This window comes from Perissodus microlepis, chromosome 2, assembly GCF_051167445.1.
Source record: "Perissodus microlepis isolate ML-2025 ecotype Zambia chromosome 2, ASM5116744v1, whole genome shotgun sequence".
Taxonomy (NCBI): domain Eukaryota; kingdom Metazoa; phylum Chordata; class Actinopteri; order Cichliformes; family Cichlidae; genus Perissodus; species Perissodus microlepis.
Window position 1 is genome coordinate 3,522,501 of NC_140462.1, and position 19,650 is coordinate 3,542,150.

Genomic DNA, 19,650 nt, shown 5'->3' on the forward strand with positions numbered 1-19,650 from the left:
TGAACCATTCAGGGGAGGGAGGTGGTGATGGAGGTGGGGGGGGGGGGGTAGAAAAGGGGGTGGGGGTATCCAGCACGGTACGCCATAATCAGGGTCTTCCCTCGTTATTCTATTAGAATTCACCCCCTCACCGTGGCATTACCCCCTTTCTAACTGAGGGGGGTGGAGGGGGGGGGGGGGGGGGGGTGTCTCTTCCTCTATGTATAGCCAAAGCGTTTGCGCGACACCCCTGTGCTGCATGAGCTCCATACGCGTTCCACTCCTAGCGGTGGCTTCGCGTTACTGAATAATACCCCACAGAGGCACAGCCGGGAGAGTGATAAGAGGTAAAAGCAGGGAGGGAGATGAGCATCTTGTTCCAATGAAACATCAAGCGGTGTGACGATGACAGCGAAAGGCAGACATAAAGGTAAATAAATGTCGAGCGTACGACCCGCGATAGCCGCCGTTCCGTGCTTCTGCTGTGGATGTGGGCATAGTGTCACGGGATGATGTTGCATGTATGCAACGGTGTAAGAAGAGCGCGGGGGGTGAGAGGGGGGTAGGATGCTGCTTGAAGGGGGCTCGCCATTCGGAAGGGGCTTTTTTCTTTTTCTTTTTTAGCTTTCTGTCATCGATGCTTGTGTGCTGCATATCTGACTGCACGTGATGCCTTCTCTGTGTTAGATGTGCCGAACTGTGCGTCCATATGTTGGCCTACATTATCTTCTATTTGTTTGTAAATTAAATCCGAGCCAAAATCAGATTATTGATTGGAACAGCAGGTAGGCGGACAACTTTGCCAGGCCGAGTGCGCACCGTCATCCCCCCTGTGAGTTTGGCGTACCGGCCGCTGATGTGTGTGGTTGTAACGTCTTGTAACGTTTAACCACCGGTGACCATGACATGGCTCGACCAGCTGTTGTAAACCCACGTTTTTATTAGTAGTATCATTATTATCATTTTCAAACGCGGCCCTGAGTGTCAATGGGTGATTCTGCTAATCCCGTGCGTATCTTACTTCCACGTCTCCGTTAAGGTCTCCCTGGCTTCCCCCCACCCCCCTTCCACCCACCCATCCTCCTCTTGTTTCTCTTGAGTGTCAAATGAGAGACAAAATGGAGTTTATGGATGCTGAGCCGCGTATCCGACCCCCATCGCCCGATGAGGAGGATGCACAACGCTCTAATGGTGTTGTTGCATCATTAGATTGTGGAATATTTGATGTGTTTTGAGTCTCTCATTTCCCCCCCCTTTTTTTGTTTGCTTTATGCGCGGGCGGCTATATGAGGAGGAGGGGGAGGCGAGGAGGGGCTCTTGCTTGGGTTGTGATCCGTGTGAGCTTGCACAGATTGTCGTGCTTATCGGGTCACAACGAGGCTGGGCATGGCAGCGATGCTTCCACGCACGCAGCCTGTCACATGCGACGATGCCCTCTCTGTCTCTCCCACTGGCTCCCCTTAATAAACTCGCAAGGTCTCTCTGCCGGAAGAAGCGGAGCTGACAGCTGGATGCGTCGCTCGGGCATGCCCCGGTATTCCGTGGTGCGTCGTGCTCAGAAGGGGTGGGGGGGAGCTCTTGCAGATTTTTGCACGTAGGAATTTAGGGCTGCGTGTGCATATGTCTGTGCTGCACCTCTGTGGAAAAACTACATGGATGCAGCTGTGCAGGGAAACCTGGATCCTCTCTGACTGCCGCATCCATCCATTAATTCTATCAGCCCTCACCCTCAAGTTACCAGCTCCCCTCCACATGTGCAGAAGCCATATATCATTTTATATTCACAGCTCTGCTTTGCATGTGTGTTGTAATGCAGTTAGGTCAACTGAGCTCTTTTGCCAGCAGCGGAATTATCTACATCTTCGTGCATCATCCATCTCACAGACCAACACACACTCATATGCATCTTCTGTCATAAACACACCGATCCATCAGCAAGGTGAGAATGCTGTAGAGTCAACAAAGCCACAGCAAGGATGGGAGCGTCGTCAAAGAGTGGGCATTTCTGGCAGATGGACTGTGCCCGGTAGTTCCCCACATTATAGATTTTTAGAAATGTTCAGCAGAGAGCATTGCACAGACATGGAACCAAAGGACGGAGGCATAAAGAGAGGAATGGACAAAGAGGCAGAGAGTGTGGGGGCGAGGTGAGGAAGAGAGGGAATGAGAAAATGTGACAAGGCCACGGAGGAGGTGAAGTAGCTGGGGTGAGAGAGAAGGAGGCACAGAGGGACACACACAGAGAGAAAGGAAGGAGTAGTATTTCACACTGTTGAGTAGCAGAGCATCATCCTAATGGACTTTGCACACTCTTTGATTACTTAACAAACCCAATGCCCTCTCTGTGCATTTGTATGTATGTGTGGGTGTGTCTGTCACAAAAGGCTTATATTTGAATTGCATGTAATGCACACTATTTGAACACAACACGTGCTGAGAGTTTTGCAGAAACCCCTCTGTATGTACAGTAGAGCCATGTTGATGCTATTATAGTTTCAGCAGCATAATTTAGAAACTGTTGTCTCCTCTAGTGGTCACTGGTGACACAGGACAGTCTTATACCCATGAGTCAGCAGCTAGCAATCTTAAATATTCAAAATTTGAACTTTCATCTGTAAGTAGACCACTGACTTAATGCTATCATCAAATACTGCACTGAAATCGTAGCTGCTGGGTGACGGCACGGACAGTGAGCTCATTCTTTGTGATGCTGGCTGTATTCTGGGGGGAGTTGTGAGGCTACAGAATGAATTGGAGACCCTTTAAGATGCCTCAAATGTAAAAAACAAAACAAAACCTTTGCACAGCAGGTTGGTACAATAGCTCAATAAAAATCGACAAGCTGGGCACCATTAAAGCACACAAGTGGTGCTAAAAAGCTTTCATGGGCACCAAGAGCAGATATATGTATAAAATGTGTAACAGTTTGTATTTTACCAAAGAAAGGGTTTAAAAAAGTGTAGCATGCTGCTAGGCTAACGCTTGGTTTAACAACAGAAGAACAAAAAATTATGTACCTTTATGTGTAATGCTAAGTGCAGTGCTTCTGTTTTATTGATGCTTTTTTATGGCAGAATTAATATAATTAGACCGATGACTCATATTTATTATTGGTCAGCTAGTTTCAGGGCTCTGGTGTTGGGCGTGCTGGCTCACTTTCATGGCCGACTGCGACACTTGTAGCTTAGAGCGCACCTGTTGAGAAAAATAGCCGTTGGTGTTGTGGTTTGAACTGGAATCAGCAGCTAATGCCGCGAGAAAAAACAACATCAGTACCAAGTACCACGCAAACTTAAATGACCCTCATGTTTTTCCACATTTCATCCTAGTGTAAATCAAACACCCCAAATATCTAGCTGTTGTGTGCTGAAAACAGCCCATCAGAACACAAATTAAAACACGAATACCCCTGAATGTGACTCTGCTGGGCTTTCGGTATCCTGCAGTCTGACAGCCCTTACTCATGGTGGATATTTTGGCTTGTCAAACACAGGGTGTGACTAATAAGATTAATCATGGCTATGTTTCATTTAAATGTCCCAGTGTCAGTGTCCTGGTAGCGTGCACTCTGCTGGCTCAGCTAAGTGAAACGGGGCCATCATTATTACAGATAGTTACAACTTTTCTCCTGAAGACAAGTTGAGGTGAATGATGTGAGAAGGTCTGCACCACTAGAGTAGTGACAGAAGAGAAAAATCAACACTTTCCTGTCACCGACCGTCCCAAGCGTACGTAATAACACTGCAAACTCAGTGGATGATACTGTTGTTGTGTCATTACATCTTTTTTAGCTCAGTTGTTACAGTTGTTACTTCCGCTCTGGGTCATGATTTACTCAGGATACTGTGCTAATATGCTAGGATGCATGCTAGCAGATAATACAGGGCAGGCCTTATTATTATCATTTTGCTGTCTAATATCTGGTCATATTTAAGGTAAAGAAAATATCATGTGCTGGACTGCATCCTCGCACTGGTTCAAAGTGCAAAGGTCAAATATGCTTGTTATAGCTCATGACCTTTTGAACAAATCGCTACATTTTTCAAGAGTACTCGCCAAAGCTGAGTGATCCAATATGCTCACATACATATATGCATTCATACATGCATAAACCACACACAAACACACTCAAACTCACTTGCACACACACCACATCACCTCTGGCAAGGTTCGGGGCAAAGTTGGCATATTTCCTTTTGGTGTAACATACAATCCCATTCCTCTATGTGAAATGTGCGTGTGTGTCTGTGTGTCGGATTGTGGCATCACTGTTATGAGCCAGGGGTCCTACCTTGACAGGTCTGTGTTTGCCCTGTGGGGAGGGTGGCAGGGCAAAGGCTATTTATAGAGGAGGTACTCCAGAGAGAGAGAGGGAGAGGGATTGTCTAATGAGGACAGGCTGTTAGGGGATGGGCCGTTGTTTCAGTGTGTGTGTGTGTGTGTGTGTGTGTGTGTGTGTGTGTGTGTGTGTGTGTGTGTGTGTGTGTGTACACAGATGGTCCATCATGTGTGAACTGTGCATTAATTGAACAACTTCAAACGTATCTTTAGCTGCCCCCCCCCACCACCACCACCTTCAAAGACCCATGAATCCATGTTTCCTGATCTGGGTCAAAGATGGTAGAAACACACACACACACACACACGCACACACGCACACACACACACACACACACACACACACATGTGAACAGATGCATCTCTCATACACCCCAATTTTTTCACTCCCTCTCTCTCTTTGCTGCTCTCATTCTTTCACCCCCCCCCCCCCCCCCCCCCGGTTTCTTACACCTTCATTTATTCATGTACAGACAGTAGACAGTAGGATTGAAACAATCCTGGGAGCTGTGTGTGTGTGTGTGTGTGTGTGTGTGTGTGTGTGTGTGTGTGTGTGTGTGTGTGTGTGTGCGATCACTTTAGATGAGGTCCTGGAGAGGGCATCACATCTAACATACAAACACGTACATATACAGGCGTGCAATCAGCTGTGTTTGATGTCACTGGATGAGCATCAGACGGTTACAGTCTGGGGAGGCTCAGCATTGCACCGTAATGAGTTCATTCTTAGCCTGCACGTAACACATACAGCCCGTCTATATGCTGCTCTAATTACTGTGGATACAGCATTTTCACCTTGTCTTCGTATTAACTGGCTGCTTCCAAAAACAATTTGCTTCTCGCCTCGGTGATCTGACGCCCGGCCGATTAGGAGGCACGAGTTTGTTTTGTTTTATACCTCTTTAGTCATATTTTACAACATTTGGAGGAAAGACACAAACGAGGACAGATGGATCATGGGTGCCTTCTACCGTCATTTCTGCAATCTGTCTGTTCTCGCTTGCTGTCACTTCCTGCATCCTGCACTAGCCTGTCTGATCGTGAATGGTGTCCCTGTGTTATTAAAACTGATGAAATAGTTCCCTGTAATTGACTTTAGCCATTAGGGACGATGCACACAAAACAATAGGATTCCGATCAGATTCTGCTCCAGTTAGGCTATTAGGCCAGCCCAAACAAATTTAGGAGATTTGGTTGACAGCTATGTCATAGATTTTTCTCTCAGGCTCCCCCTCAGTGCTCTGCGATGGGGAGATTTTTGGCTGAGCTGGCAGCTCTGGCACCTAATAAATTCCACACCGGGGAGTTCAGCTGTGGAGAGTGGGCCAGAAGACGAAAACAGTACAAAGTGCATGAGGAAAAAAAGACGGAAAAGCTTTCACCTATTTGCTCATCTCGCACCGCTCGGTCCGTCTCACCTCACATGCACGCCATGCATCACGCGAAGTGGACAGTTTTGATGAATAACTTTTTCTTTTTTCACTCCACTCCAGAAAGTGGAGTTCACTGTATTTGTCATCTGTACTCAGACAGGGGACAGCTCAGACTGTACTTTCTGGAAGGAAAGTTCCCTCCCAAGGTTGAAACACTTGGCAGCATCACAAAGTGTTAAAATGCCTTAGAGCAGCATTTGGGAGAAATACTGCCAGCCGCCACTTCACTGAGGAAGTGTGGCCGCTGTGGTCTGAGCTCATGCGGATGCTAGAGACACACCATCTTTACTATGCCAATATCTGTGTGTGAGACGCTATTTTACTCAGTATTTCATTGATGTATTCCTAATGACAACACACATTACATTAATATTAATGTGCTGGTTGTACCCAGCTGCCTGATATTTAACAGCAGGGCTTTTCCAAAGATGTTCGAAAGCCAAACTATTTAGACCCTCACACTGCTGAGAACTGGGAAAAATAGGAAATCATTAAAAGCATCCTACTTCATAGTTTGTTAGAGTGTGCCAGATTAGAGGCGCTGGGGGTAGCACATTTCTGTAATCAACATTCGTCTGTAGTCGTCTTAAATTCTGATATTAATCAAGCAGTTATCTTACTTGTGTTACATAATTTACTCAAGTCTTCCAGAAAAACGCGGGATATGAAAATAGTCATCTGACCTCAGGTGTCCTCCTTATAAGTATAAAGGCTTGCGCTGATGTTTGGGCATACATGGGCTTCATGTCATACTGCCACGATGCATTTATGTGCCAGTGCACGACAGGCGATGTTACCGTGAAAGGTTCATAATTTACTGATTAAGTACAGTTTTTTTGACACTGCACAGTAGCCATTAGCAATTGACTAGGACGTCCTCAGTTTTAGTATTAAAGTTAAGACGTGCTTCGATTCTACATCCTGAAATGATTGATTTAGCCTAGCTTATTGTTTATCCCAGTCAATGTGATGCCATCAGAGTGCTTTTTAAGAGCTACTCTTATTGATAACGCTTTCCTTCTTTCTGTATATTGCAGTATTCATCCATCCTATTTTATGTAAACAGCTTTAGCATTGTGCAAAGATTTTAGTCACTTTAGATGTGCAGACTCTTAAAGCCTCTCAGCCACACAGGCCTACAGACCAGTTGGCAACCTGTGGTCACGAGGAAAAAAACGTGTGTTCCCTGATCGGTTAGTGATTGTTGCTGACTGCTGCTAGGTGAACTCAGTTGTAAAGAGGGTGTTGCACCAAAAACCTCCTTGTTGTTGCTTTGCTTGCTAGCAGGTTGGCACGGTTTAGTTAGCTTATTATGATCTCCATTAGCTACAGCAGTGCTGCAGCTATTCTTCCTGGGGTTCATCCAAGCATCACACTCTGACAGTGCATTACAAGAACTTACACAGAGTCTGTGTCTGCATGGAAAACACAGACTTGTCTGCAAACACTCACCATTTATTTTCTGAGTTGTAGTGAAACCGGAAAAAGGTGAATGGCAACCTATTTGCGTTGCACTAGTCAAAGGTTCATTACCACTTGGTGAGTAGTCAGCAAGTATTTGCTGACTAGTCGGCTCTTTCGTGCAAACTATGGGTGACAGCAGCAGTCTACTAGAGCCCAAGGCAATCACACGGAGGTTTCTGGTGCTCCACCATGTGCTTCTTTGTAATCAATTTCATTTACCACTAACAACTCGCTAACCAGTTGCAGAATACACACTTCCCCAGTGACTAGTGGTTACTAGTCTCTAGGCTTGCATGACTGGAGATTTAACAATCGGTTTCATCGTGACTGCCCGCAACCTCCAGCAACCATTCACAAGTGATTGGGGAATACGACCAGTGGCTGCCAGATGGCTCTTTGCCATTGTTTCTCTGGCTGAGGCCTTCATCCTCACACCAAACAGTCCCACAACAGTTCAAGAAATAGTCATGAAGTGCAGTTATTTGTACTCTTGGAGACAAATTTTCTCTCTTTTGTGTACAAGCACAGAAGCAGTTCCTGCAACACATGGTGGGGAGGTTAGTGAACTACTAAATTTTATCTGTTGATTTGTCTCCATGGAAACACAGTAAAGTGCTTCTAAATTTATAGAGCAGTTGGAGGGTTGGTGGAAGCAAGTCACGTGCCACTCACACAAGAGACTGCGTTTCCAGTCCCATATGGAACTGATGACTTTCAAACTTTTATCCTCAAGTTGTGTTTAACTTCGCTGGCTGCCATTGCTTTCAGTTACTGTTTAGGTTGGCACCAGGGTCAGAAAAAGGATCATCTTTGGGGTAAAATATAAAGATTTTCAATTTTTTTTAACTTCAAGAAATGCAATAGCAACAAAGGTGAGCTGACTGTAAATCAAAGTAAGCACAGTTTCTTTCCATTTACACGTTTGACTATTTAAAGTTTTGCCATGACATCAGAACCATAACACACAGTCCGAGCTGAAGGCATGAATTCTTTTATTTTAAATTGGTATTTGTGTTCATCCATTGTACCTGAGGTAGTTTAAAGCTAATTTGCGTCTGCATTCCCTTAGCAGGTTACAAAAATGTTGCATAAAAAAGTCTCAAATTGAGTCTACAGCCTTTGCCATTGAGCTATGTGTCAAAGTAATACTGCAGTAGAATTGTGAGTTCAACAGCTCTAATAACTCGGTATGAAAGACCAAGTAAAACCATGAGGTGAGCATTTTAACAATAAATGCTAACACAAGCATTGTTGACTAAATTTAGCCAAAATGAATGTAAGAGTTTCCTGGGCTTTGTGGCTGAGGCGCTTGTCTTCAGAAAAAAAAGATGGTAAATCGCTGCTCCTCGTGGTCTCTGGTGAGTGTAGATAGGCCAGTTGCAACAGACCACTTAAAATTATTCTGCGTATTGAACCTTCAGCACAAGATGTGACACAGAAATTTGTGGTCTTTTCTTGTCATTGCCATCAAATGACACATAATGAGCCTTTGTTAGGAACAAAAACATAATTTTCTCACACAGACTTGGAAAAATAATTTCCATCCCTGAAGTCCCTCTGGCAGGTAGCACAGTCAGCGTCATGTATGTTATGTAGCAGGGTTACAGAACATTCAGTTTAGTCGTTAATATTTAATTCAATGTCCTTTGGGATGAAAATGTTAATAATGAAAAGCTCAGCTGACAATGGACTAACTTGGAATTTAACTCAACCCTGAACTCCACTGGGCTTCAACATTTTTTGCTTTGCTTCCTGTATATTAAGAGTTCAAACTTTGAGTACCTAAAGAATAATGCTCAAAATCTACTATGGGCTTTATATAAAAGATGGGTGTAGATATTTTTGAGCCCAGAGTTTAGCACTATGGCCCCTTCAGGACCCACAGAGTGGTCATGGATGGCAAAGTTAGGTACAGAGAATAAAGCCAAGCTGTAACCAATTCCTCTCTGAAGTCAAACATTTTAAAATGGGACTGTTACTTTTTGTGTAAAATCTGTAGATTATGTACTACTAACAACATGAACATTATTCATCTTTGCATCCCAGCATATATTTTAATGTTGAATAACCCTCGGGTGGCGGTCCTTTCTCAACGTCTACTCATGGTTGAAAGTTAGTTCCATACCGAAAGTGGGAATGGCGCTGGTTCCAGGAGCTTCTTGAACATTGCCTGGATGCCAAGAGGCAGCAAGTGTTCAAGAATATTTGTTTTACCATCTCTTTATTGTTCAAAATGCACAAAACGTTCTCCGTAGAAAGGATGAAGAAAAAAAACACACCTGTACAGTGACCTCAGGCTTTCAGGCCATTTCTTGTCCTGCTGAGCTATACATGTTCATCCTTGAATAGTAAAATCTCTGAGTCTGACGCTGACATCAGAGACAGAGAGGTGAAGTCACCCACAATTTTGATCTAAATGGCCATAATTTGCTTAAAAGTACTGTTTACATTTTTTAAAAAGGCACCGGTAATAGTAGTGTGAGCACATGCAGAAGATGTGTGGCTTTCTGTTTACCATTTACATACCATATTAGACGTCACTGACAAATGCATTTAATTGCCCTAAATGCATTAACCTGATTGTTATTCAGCCTTTGTAAAAGATCATGTGACTCGACCTCTATTCTCCTGGAAACAGCATCATCGTTTGCACTTCATTGTTGGCCCAGTTTTTTGTCTTGTAGCGTGGGAGATGATGTCAGGGTTTCATCCGTGTTTGGTGGGATGTGACAACAACTAGTGTTAGCATTTAGCATGAAGAACCTCAGAGCTACTAGCATAGCATAAAATTCAAATGAAATAAAAGGGAAAAATGGTAGATGGACTGTTTCGTATGTACCGTTTTTCTACTCGACTTGACAGCTCAAATCACACTTTTTTCTATGTTTACTTTCTGTCGAACATTCAGACTCCCACAAATACATCGGTAGCAACTTGGGGTTAGTATCTTGCTCAAGGATACACTGGCATGCTCCCTCCCAACCTGTTCTCACTTGATCCACTTTCTTTGTTCAATAAGATCCAGCATAGACTCGTATAAGACGTATGCAAATGCATGAGCCAGACCTATAGGATGATCTGATGGTCGGACTCCTGCAATGGTGTAATATACTGTATATTATGAGTGTATAGTAAGTCTTAATTGCATTTCCTCTGCCTTAATGTTCTCCTCCAGGCTTGCAAATTCATATGCATACTGCAGAAAGCTTTCCATCATTACAAGCAGAAAATTGCTCTGAGACAGAAAAGCCGTACGGGCATGTTTCTCAGATTTGTATCAGAATCACTTTATTAAATCCAAACGAGGTCTCTTCGTAATTTATATCTGTCTGTCTTTAACCTCTGCACGTGCGCTCAGAGCTATCAGAGCTAACCACCTACACACACAATGGACAACTGTACCCTCAAACACACAATAATAACATGGACTGAACCACCACTCACAACCACTAGCACTTTCTATAGCCTCTGTAGAAATTATCCACATATCTCACTTATCTTAACTGCACTACTGTATAGTTCTGTGTAAATAATCATTCTGTACATACGATAATTTTTAATCCTACAACTGTTTATAACTTGCATAGTTCACATTTCTGTATAACTGTATATCTCAGATTTCTGTATAGTTTTTTATTTCATATTTATATCCTGTTCATAGCCTGTTCATAGCTTGTACTCACTACAGCCTGTACATACTTATAGTTATAGCATATTCATAACATACTTCACACCGTGTACATTATAACATACCATAATAGACCCATTTCTGTAATATACTTACATATCTATATTATTGCTAATATATATTGTAATATATCTATATCATGGCTAAAGCACTTCTGGATGGACGCAAACTGCATTTCGTTGCCTTGTACCTGTGCATGTGCAATGACAATAAAGTTGAATTCTATTCTATTCTATTCTATTCAGATTTGACTCAAATCTCCTAGCATTCCTCTTGAACTGTACACTCATCAAACGGTTTGCCATTGCCTGTGCCGAACCTCTCCTCGCTTCTATTCCCCAACTACCAAGTATAGTTTTCCCAAGTATAGTTCCTTTCCCAAGCTGTGTGTCTCTGCTGCTCTCTTCACTCTCTCCTACCTGCCCTACTTTCACACTGCTCTCACAATTTACGAGTTTCACACTCCGTCCCTCTCACTTCTACCCTCCTCTCCCTCCTCAGGCTCTCTCGCTGTTACACACATGCACACTTGAGGCCTCAGTTTTACCTTCAACCAGAAATATACATCCACAAATTGAGTTCACGTGTGTGCTTGAGCTTTAAAAGAGTACCGCAGCCCTTCTCACACTGTGCTGGCAGCTTTTTGTAATGACATGTTCCAGCCCGAGTACATTTTGTAGCACAGCTCAGAACAGTGCGGTGCTATACGCCGGTACAGGACGGTACACTGAAGGAGGAGGTTTATCCACATACTGCCTGAGCCCTGTTGTTTCCTTTTATAAATAAATATAATGTCACACAAATACCAGCATGCATGAGTAATTCCTTTTTGGGCTTATGTTCTCTGACAGCCTGGGGTGCACAAGGCTTTTAAAATATTAATCGCTCCTAACTTGTAATGCAAAACTGGTTTTAACATGTAAGAACCGCTGTTCTCAATCGATGGAAAGCAGACCCTTCAGCTTGGCAGCCTGAAGTGTCCTGGGATGTCTCAGCATGCTCTCCTGTGTTGTGTTCAATCTTAAGGTGTGTAAAAGTGTCATGGGGATGCAGTAGCAGTTATCTAGCAGCAGCCTGAGGTGACGTTAGATATTCTGGAACATCTAAATATGAATCAGGCAGATCTTTGTGTGTGCCGGGAGGGTTAACGTATTCAGGGTGTGTTGAGTTTTCGGCGGAACAAAAATCTCAGCGTCACCTCTTTCTCCATGTTGATTAACAGCCAAAAATGCAGGCTTTGTCAGCAACTGTTCGTGCGTTAACAGACATATTGTGACTAAAGTCACATTGTAATATATTTTATTGCAACGGCTCATTTAGCATTGGCTAAATGATGCCGATGTCTCAGCAATGACTACATTAAACCCTGCTGACTGGCTCCATGTTTTTGAGAGCGAAGGAGCAAGAGGGAGAGGCGAGCGAAAACAGAAAAAAAACAGAGAAGGGACAAGAGGAGAGAGTGCAAAACAGAGACAAAGTGACTGTGTGTGTGTGTGTGTGTGTGTGTGTGTGTGTGTGTGTGTGTGTGCGCGCGCGCATTCAGAGCCAGGCCTAGTTTTTAGCGTGTGATCTAGGCCATTATCTGTGTTAGCACTGGTGGGGCTCAAACAGGCTCTGTGGATCCTTCATAACAATACCTTTTATGAGCTTGTGTGTGTGTGTATGTGTGAGTGTGTGTGCACTGCCACTTATACACACTTGTGCAGTCGTGCATGTTAATGCCAGTGTGACACACATGATGTACAGATGCTCCTGCACCTCTGCCGGGTGCAGGAGCGTGCCACATAGTTTCTGCCTGTTTGCTAAGAACAGGGCGTGTGTGCGCTTTTGTCAAGCGTGTCTTCATATATGTGTGTGCGTGCGCACGCCTTCTCACGTGCAGCTGTGCACTCTTGCTGTATCACCCTCATCGTCAGTCAACCCCCCTCTCCATTGGCGCCCTGGGGGCCTTCATTATGTAAGAAAGACATTGCTGCAGAACAGAGGCAGCAGCCCTGATAACTGTGGCAGCCCCTACTTCAGTACAACCCGCTTAGGCCTCCATAACACACACACACACACACAACGCAAGCCTGCAGCAGAGGTGTGATCAGGATAATGGTGAGGATTGGGGCTTCTGACAACTGTGGGCAAGCTTGTTGAAGTGTACAGGAAATATCAATAAATCATTTTCTGCATTGTAATACACAATCTCCTCTTTCCTGCTTCTTTCTCCCTCTCCCTGCATAATTTAACTCCCCTCCTTCCATATATCCATACACCTATTCAAACCCTCCTTGTCCTTTTTAAATCCTCCAATCCTTCTTCTCGCTTCCATCTCATCCCCCGCACTTTCTCCATCATCTCCACATTTCCATCTCCAGCGGTCCCCTTCCCCCTGGCCCATCGGCTGACCATGAAGGAGGTGTTTGACGCGGAGGGCCGGCCGCGAGTGGACCTGCTCAAAGCTCACCTCACAAAGGAAGGCCGTCTCGAGGAAGCCGTGGCCCTGCGCATCATCGATGAGGGCGCCGCCATCCTGCGCCAGGAGCGCACTATGTTGGATATTGAGGCGCCAGTCACGGGTAAGGAAGGGATTTAACGCACCAATTAGGAGATGGTAGAAAACAGTTGGAAAGCTAACGCGCTTTCTTGCAAGAGTTAGCCACACAAAGCGATTTCCCCGCACAGGGAAGCTGATCAGGTCTCCAACTTTATATGAGACTTCGTGAGTATCGCAAAGTCTCTCTAGAAGAAAGTGTCTGCACTGGGCAGCCATCTTGAAAGACCTATGGAAAAGAAATCATTGCATTTTTTAAACAGCTCTTTCCCCCTGAAAGTTATACTCATTGCTGTTGCAGGAGTCCCAGGGTTATCTTATAATGTCTCTTGACAGCACTAAAAGTGTTCCTTATATTTTGCTTTTTTCATTTATTTTACTGGAGTAGACCCCAACTGCCACTCCCACATCTTAGCTTTTATTTATAAGTGGGGAAAACTGCATTCAACTAAGATAAAGTCCATCACATGATTGATGAAGAACCTGTAAATTTCAGACCACCAATCAAGTTAGTTACATCTCCCACACTGTCTTCCACGATATACTCTTTGGCCTATATTTATTTTGTTGGGCTCTGATCTTTCGTGTTACTCTGTAAAATAACCTGAAATGCACTGTTACATAATTACCAGTTAACAATATAAACCTTAAGCTACAGTCCCACACGCCTACACAAATCCCCAACCTATTGAGGAAACACATATGATCTTTTTTTTTCTGTTTGTGCATTAACATAAAGCTTAAACACAAAGCAAAGATGAAAACCAGCACAAAGAGAATTTAAAGCGATTCCGAATCCTGACCGCTCATCCCAGCTTGTTACCTGCTGAAGTTCAGGCTCTGGGTCAGCATACACTCAGCTTTATCATAACTCTGGGTTCTTGGATAGTTTTGTGTTAGCATGCTATCTCTAGAAAGAGCAGTATATGTAGACTCCACCATTTTCCTCCTCCTGGCACACGAACATGTGACATTACTGCATTACTGAAAATTAAATGTAGCTCGAATTGAAAGAAGGTGTAGCGTCTTTATACCATGGCTATGGTAGGTAACCTGTGGCCTCCAGACTATCATATGCCAAAAAAGGTGTTCTTTACTATCTTTCACCTGTTTTAAATTGCAAAATGTCTACGTTTTATTTATTAAAAGCATCTGCAAGTCACCCATTGAGCAAAGCCACACCAAAATAAAAAAAAAGGCTACTTGTTTGTTAAAATGCAGGCATGAGTGACAAGCAGAATAGATCAGACATTTCACAGTGAGGAGACAGATAGCAGCAGTCTCAGGGAGAGGCAGAGAAATAGAGCTGTGGAGCAAAAAGGCATAAAGATCAGTAATTATGTATTAATCAGAATCCATTCATTGATTCATTAATCTGCCATATGTATCTGCCACCCTTTTAATATGAACTGTTGTTCGGTCGCACTTCACTGAGAGACCCAATTGGCACAACAGCTCGCTCTGGCTTGGGTAATAGCTGCATGTATTCCCCTCCCAGGGAAATGGTAAGAACTGAGTAGGATGCGGAGGAGAATCGAGGGAGAGCAAAATAGAAAGGAAGTTTCTGAGACAATGACAGAGATGACAGACAAGCGGGCAGGCAGACGCAGACACTGGCAACCTATTGACTCTGCCTGGCTCGTGTACCTATGTGTCTGTGCTTCTGCGTGCTGCATTTATGCAAATGCGAGCGGTGTGATAATTCTGTGTGGGCTTGTTGTGCCCACGCAGTGTGGGAACATCGCTCAGCTTTCACAGGTACAGATCCCCAGGGACAAGGACAGATAGATGGGCAGATGGAGAGACAGTCAATCATAAGCAGCTTAGTGCAGAGGTTCTCTAACCTGTTCGTTCCCAATGAGCAACATATTGATCCCGCTTTCCTGGTTCCACTTCACCAGAGTCTGACTCAGTAACACACAAGAATTTCCTGAGAGTGTGATTGGAAATGACTGTTACATTTCAGATACAAACTACAGCAAAATAGACTCACGTAGAAAGAGCTTTCACCAAAAATGCAATATAAAGGAGATATAAAGAATACTTCAGCACTTTGATGCCGTCTCAAAGTATGAGCTCTAAGACAGACAGACAGCTGGATGGCTAAAATCTGAACTGACAGGCTTTTAGGATGTCACACGAAGGCTTCTGGGAGAATACCGAGACAGCTCAGAGGAGGCAGGCAGGTACGGCTCAATTTCACTCATGACATTTCTCATTCCCAATTCCCAGTTCAAATTAAAGCGAATGCTTATAAGTAGTCACAAAAACAGACATTAACATGGCAAGCAGATGGAGAGACAGGCAGACGAAGGCGGTCAGACAGATGCAAAATGGCCATCGTAAAATGGCTGCAGAGGGGAACTATGACATCAACTAAAAGTGAAAGGAGAGACCAGACAGATGGCGAGGGAGGCGGATGGTAAGATGTATGCTGGCAGATCGTACGGGCAGACAGTCCTGAAGTTGTTCAAAATGTGAAGTCTTCAGCATGTGCAGCCTTATTTACTCCTGGAAGCAACAATTCAAAAGAGAAAGCTCACAAAAGCTTGCATACAATAAGATGATGCAAGGGTCAATCAAGAAAGCCAGATACAAACAAATCGGATTTACCCTGAACGTGAGCGCACGTCGTCATGAATGCATAAAATCCAACATCGGGTGCGAAATTATAAGCTAATCTTAGCTATCTTGGTTAGTAAGGTGTGTTTAACTGATGTAAAAAAAACTGAACACAGAATTCTTAAGTCTGTTAATACAAATAACCCACAGCAACATATTCTAGATTTGCTAGCCTATGATCCACTGGTGGGTGTATCCCACCTCTCTCTTATTGTAGCCCACTCCCCATGACCCGGAGTTGGATATGCAGTTAAGAAAATAGATCAAAAACTGGACAGATGCCCCAAAAAGCACAAAACTTCCAGCTCTGATTTCTGGTCTTTTTCAGGTGGTATTTAAACAGACCTTGAAATGATCGAGTAGAATCTTTAAGGAGCTCTTAAAACACATTTTTGCTGTTTTTTCTATCCAAACAGATGAGTGGTGTTTCTAGATCAGCAGCCAGGACAGATATACCTCTGCAGATGCAAATCAGGCCATATGGAGCCACTGAAGCAAAGACGGTCCCATATTTTTGAGCTGAATTTGTTATGTGGGAGCTGAAAACTGCGGTGTTTATAATCCTGACACTGTTGTGTGCTGTTTCCACAGTGTGCGGAGATATCCACGGCCAGTTCTTCGACCTGATGAAGTTATTTGAAGTGGGAGGCTCTCCTGCGAACACGCGCTACCTCTTCCTAGGGGACTATGTGGATAGGGGGTACTTCAGTATTGAGGTGAGGAAGGATTGGACACACTGTGTATACGTCTTATTTATAGTGCTGTGCATTCAGTTGGGAAAAAAACAACTATCCTTGTTGCTATGTATGCCAGATTAGTGTATGTGGTGTACATTGTATTGAAGTCTATTATGCACATTCCTGGGGCAAGGTGTATTTTGGTATTCAGTATTGCAGATGTACAAAAAGTACTTGAGATTAGCAGTGACACAATGCACTATATGTGTCTGACAAATGCACATATAAAGATGCAATTTAGAATTCGTGACCAGGGGGTCCTTGTTACTGAGATCAACTTTCATTCACTATTTATGTTTCTACAGGACAGGCAAAAATTTAAGGACAGCAAACGCTAACCAGAGTGTGGTTTGCTTCTTACTGTAAATATGCATGAAAGTTGGATGGAAACAGCACGGTATTCCAAGAGCTGTTTGAATATTTGATTCTTCAAAATGGATGAGGGCATCATAAAGAAATGTGTGATTACGTTATCCAGCAGAAATGTGGTACAGATGAGCAGACTGACTTGAATCCACAATATACAAGCGCGTGAATGTCTCAGCCCGTCGAGTCACCGTGGCATATGGGATATGTCGCTGACACGGAGTGAGTTTGGAGCAGAGGGAGCGATATTTAGGCCACCTTCCTAACACATTTGAAGGGCACATAAGGAGGAGACTAAATGTAGAACAGAGATGATGGTGTGTAAAGGTGAGAGAACATCCTCTGAGCCATTTGTAGGGTTTCCTAAGTGATAAGAGTAAAAAAGCCAACGTGATAAATAAACACACATCCTGCTGTACTCTAATGACCAAACTGTTCAGCCCCAAAATTTGAGCTAAACTTTGATTCTAGGCAATATGACATAGTTTCAGATTAATGCTGCACATACAAGACAGTTTTTATACTGACTTTACCAACCACACTCCTTTAGAAATCCACCCAGTTTAAATGTGAAGGAGGGCATAAATTTTGGACTTTACCTGCATAAGTTTTACAGTTTTTCCTACTGATGAAGACCACCCTAATGGCCATTCATAGCACAACAATGTAATTAAGCAATAGACCAAAAAATTAAATGACAGGAAAGTTCCTGTTTTTCACCGTATGCTCTAGAAATGAGAAGTTTTTCTGCAATTTTACAAATTTATTCTTTACAATTTAAGCCCGAAGAGTCCAGCCTGTTCTCACTCCCAATGCGTAATATACCGACGATTTGTCACGTCCCGAGGCGTTCCATGGGAACGCGGAAGGTGACCTTCCACGTTCCTATGTTGCGTGCCAGATTGTGGATGAAATCGAATAGAATGACACTCCCGCGGTAACACATGTTTCAGCTGTGTATTCCAGCCCTGACCCTAATCATAACCTTATCCTTAACGTTAACCACCACCTTAATCGTGAAGTGTTTTCCAAAGCGATTTATGTAAAATAGACGTACATGTGTAGATTTAAAACCAAACGGTTCTCATGTTTCCTAATTTTTCTGAACTCGTAATATAGGGATGTGTTGGGTGGTCGAAAGCGTAATATACCGAGGATTTGTCACCTAGCGTAAAATGTTACGCTTCGGGAGTGAGAACATGTTGGAAGAGTCATACGGACAGATTTCTTTCATACAGCAGCATTTAGAAAAACTATTGAAATTGTACTTCTTCTTATATCAAGAGATTATTCTGAGGTTAAATGTGTACTTAAACTTCTGTACATTGATTAAAAAGGGGAGTTTGCCTGGTCTGGCCCACTTCATATCAAAGTGGGCTGTTTATGGCCTGCGATGTAAAATGAATTTGACATCTGCACTCTTTGAAAATCGAAATGCTGTTGCAGTTGTGTACCTGCTGAACTCAATTTCTCATGTTTTCTCTCCTTTTGGTGAATATTTAGTGTGTGTTGTACCTGTGGTCACTGAAAATCCTCTACCCAAAGACGCTCTTTCTTCTCCGGGGGAACCATGAATGTAGACATCTGACAGAATATTTCACCTTCAAACAAGAATGTGAGTTGGCTTTTTGTTACACGGCCCATTTTTCTTTTATTTCAGCATTGGTTCTTCCACTCCTTTCACCCTCCGATGTTAAGCAGTGCTTATTTAGTTTTGATTATTAGTGTTTTGAACCGATCTAGTAAATCTCAGCTGACTGGAGAACATATTTTCAGTTTGGTTACAAACTTGGCGAAAAAGTTAGCATGCTAACTGGTTCAGGATCATACATTTACAACTTACACTGCTCAGTTTACAGCTAAGAGTTTATTTGTGCTTGAATAACACCTAAACATGGTTAAAAAAGAAGAGGAAAAATCAGTAATTAGTCAGTATTTCCTATAGCAGGTATCATGTTTTGTTTTATTTTCAAAGCCAGGCGTTATTAGCTAAAGGTAGCTAGCTAGCTTAGTTAGCAAGGTGCAGCTAAAGATAGCGCAGAGATATATACCTGCTAATTATGTAACATATTAATATAATACAACAATACCACTTTCTAAACTCATCTCAGAGTTGATGGAAAGAATACTAAAAAAAATAACACAAAACATGCCACGACTTTTTTTTCTGTCAAACTAGCTAATATAAAGAAAACCAACACCTTTTCAATTACAATTTAGCTGAACTAACACCTATAGCAGGTAGTTAATGGCTGTCTTCCTACATAATTAGCTTTAGGGAGCAGTTTTTTGCAGCAGGCTGTAAATGTTTTTAACATGTGTATCTGCAGTTTTGCACGTCCAGGTTGTCTTAAGTTTACAACCCTAAATGTAGCTTCCAGGATTGCTATTGTAGGTGAAAAGCTGATTAGCCCTTACACGTTATACACAACTGCTGAGAGAATGACACCATGTAACACGCGTGCAAATCGTGTTGAGCTGTGC

At 43.2% G+C, this 19,650-nt stretch overlaps 1 protein-coding gene across 2 annotated transcripts in view; it reads left to right on the forward strand.

Moving 5' to 3' along the window:
* The window catches only part of ppp3cb (protein phosphatase 3, catalytic subunit, beta isozyme), a 36,377-nt gene that overhangs the window by 793 nt on the left and 15,934 nt on the right, over positions 1-19,650 (forward strand). For both annotated transcript variants that reach the window (XM_084940513.1, XM_084940504.1), the window contains exons 2-4: positions 13,266-13,466; positions 16,655-16,779; positions 18,670-18,781. In XM_084940513.1, coding sequence (XP_084796639.1) covers positions 13,266-13,466; positions 16,655-16,779; positions 18,670-18,781 — 438 coding nt within the window. The remainder of the gene's footprint in view (positions 1-13,265; positions 13,467-16,654; positions 16,780-18,669; positions 18,782-19,650) is intronic.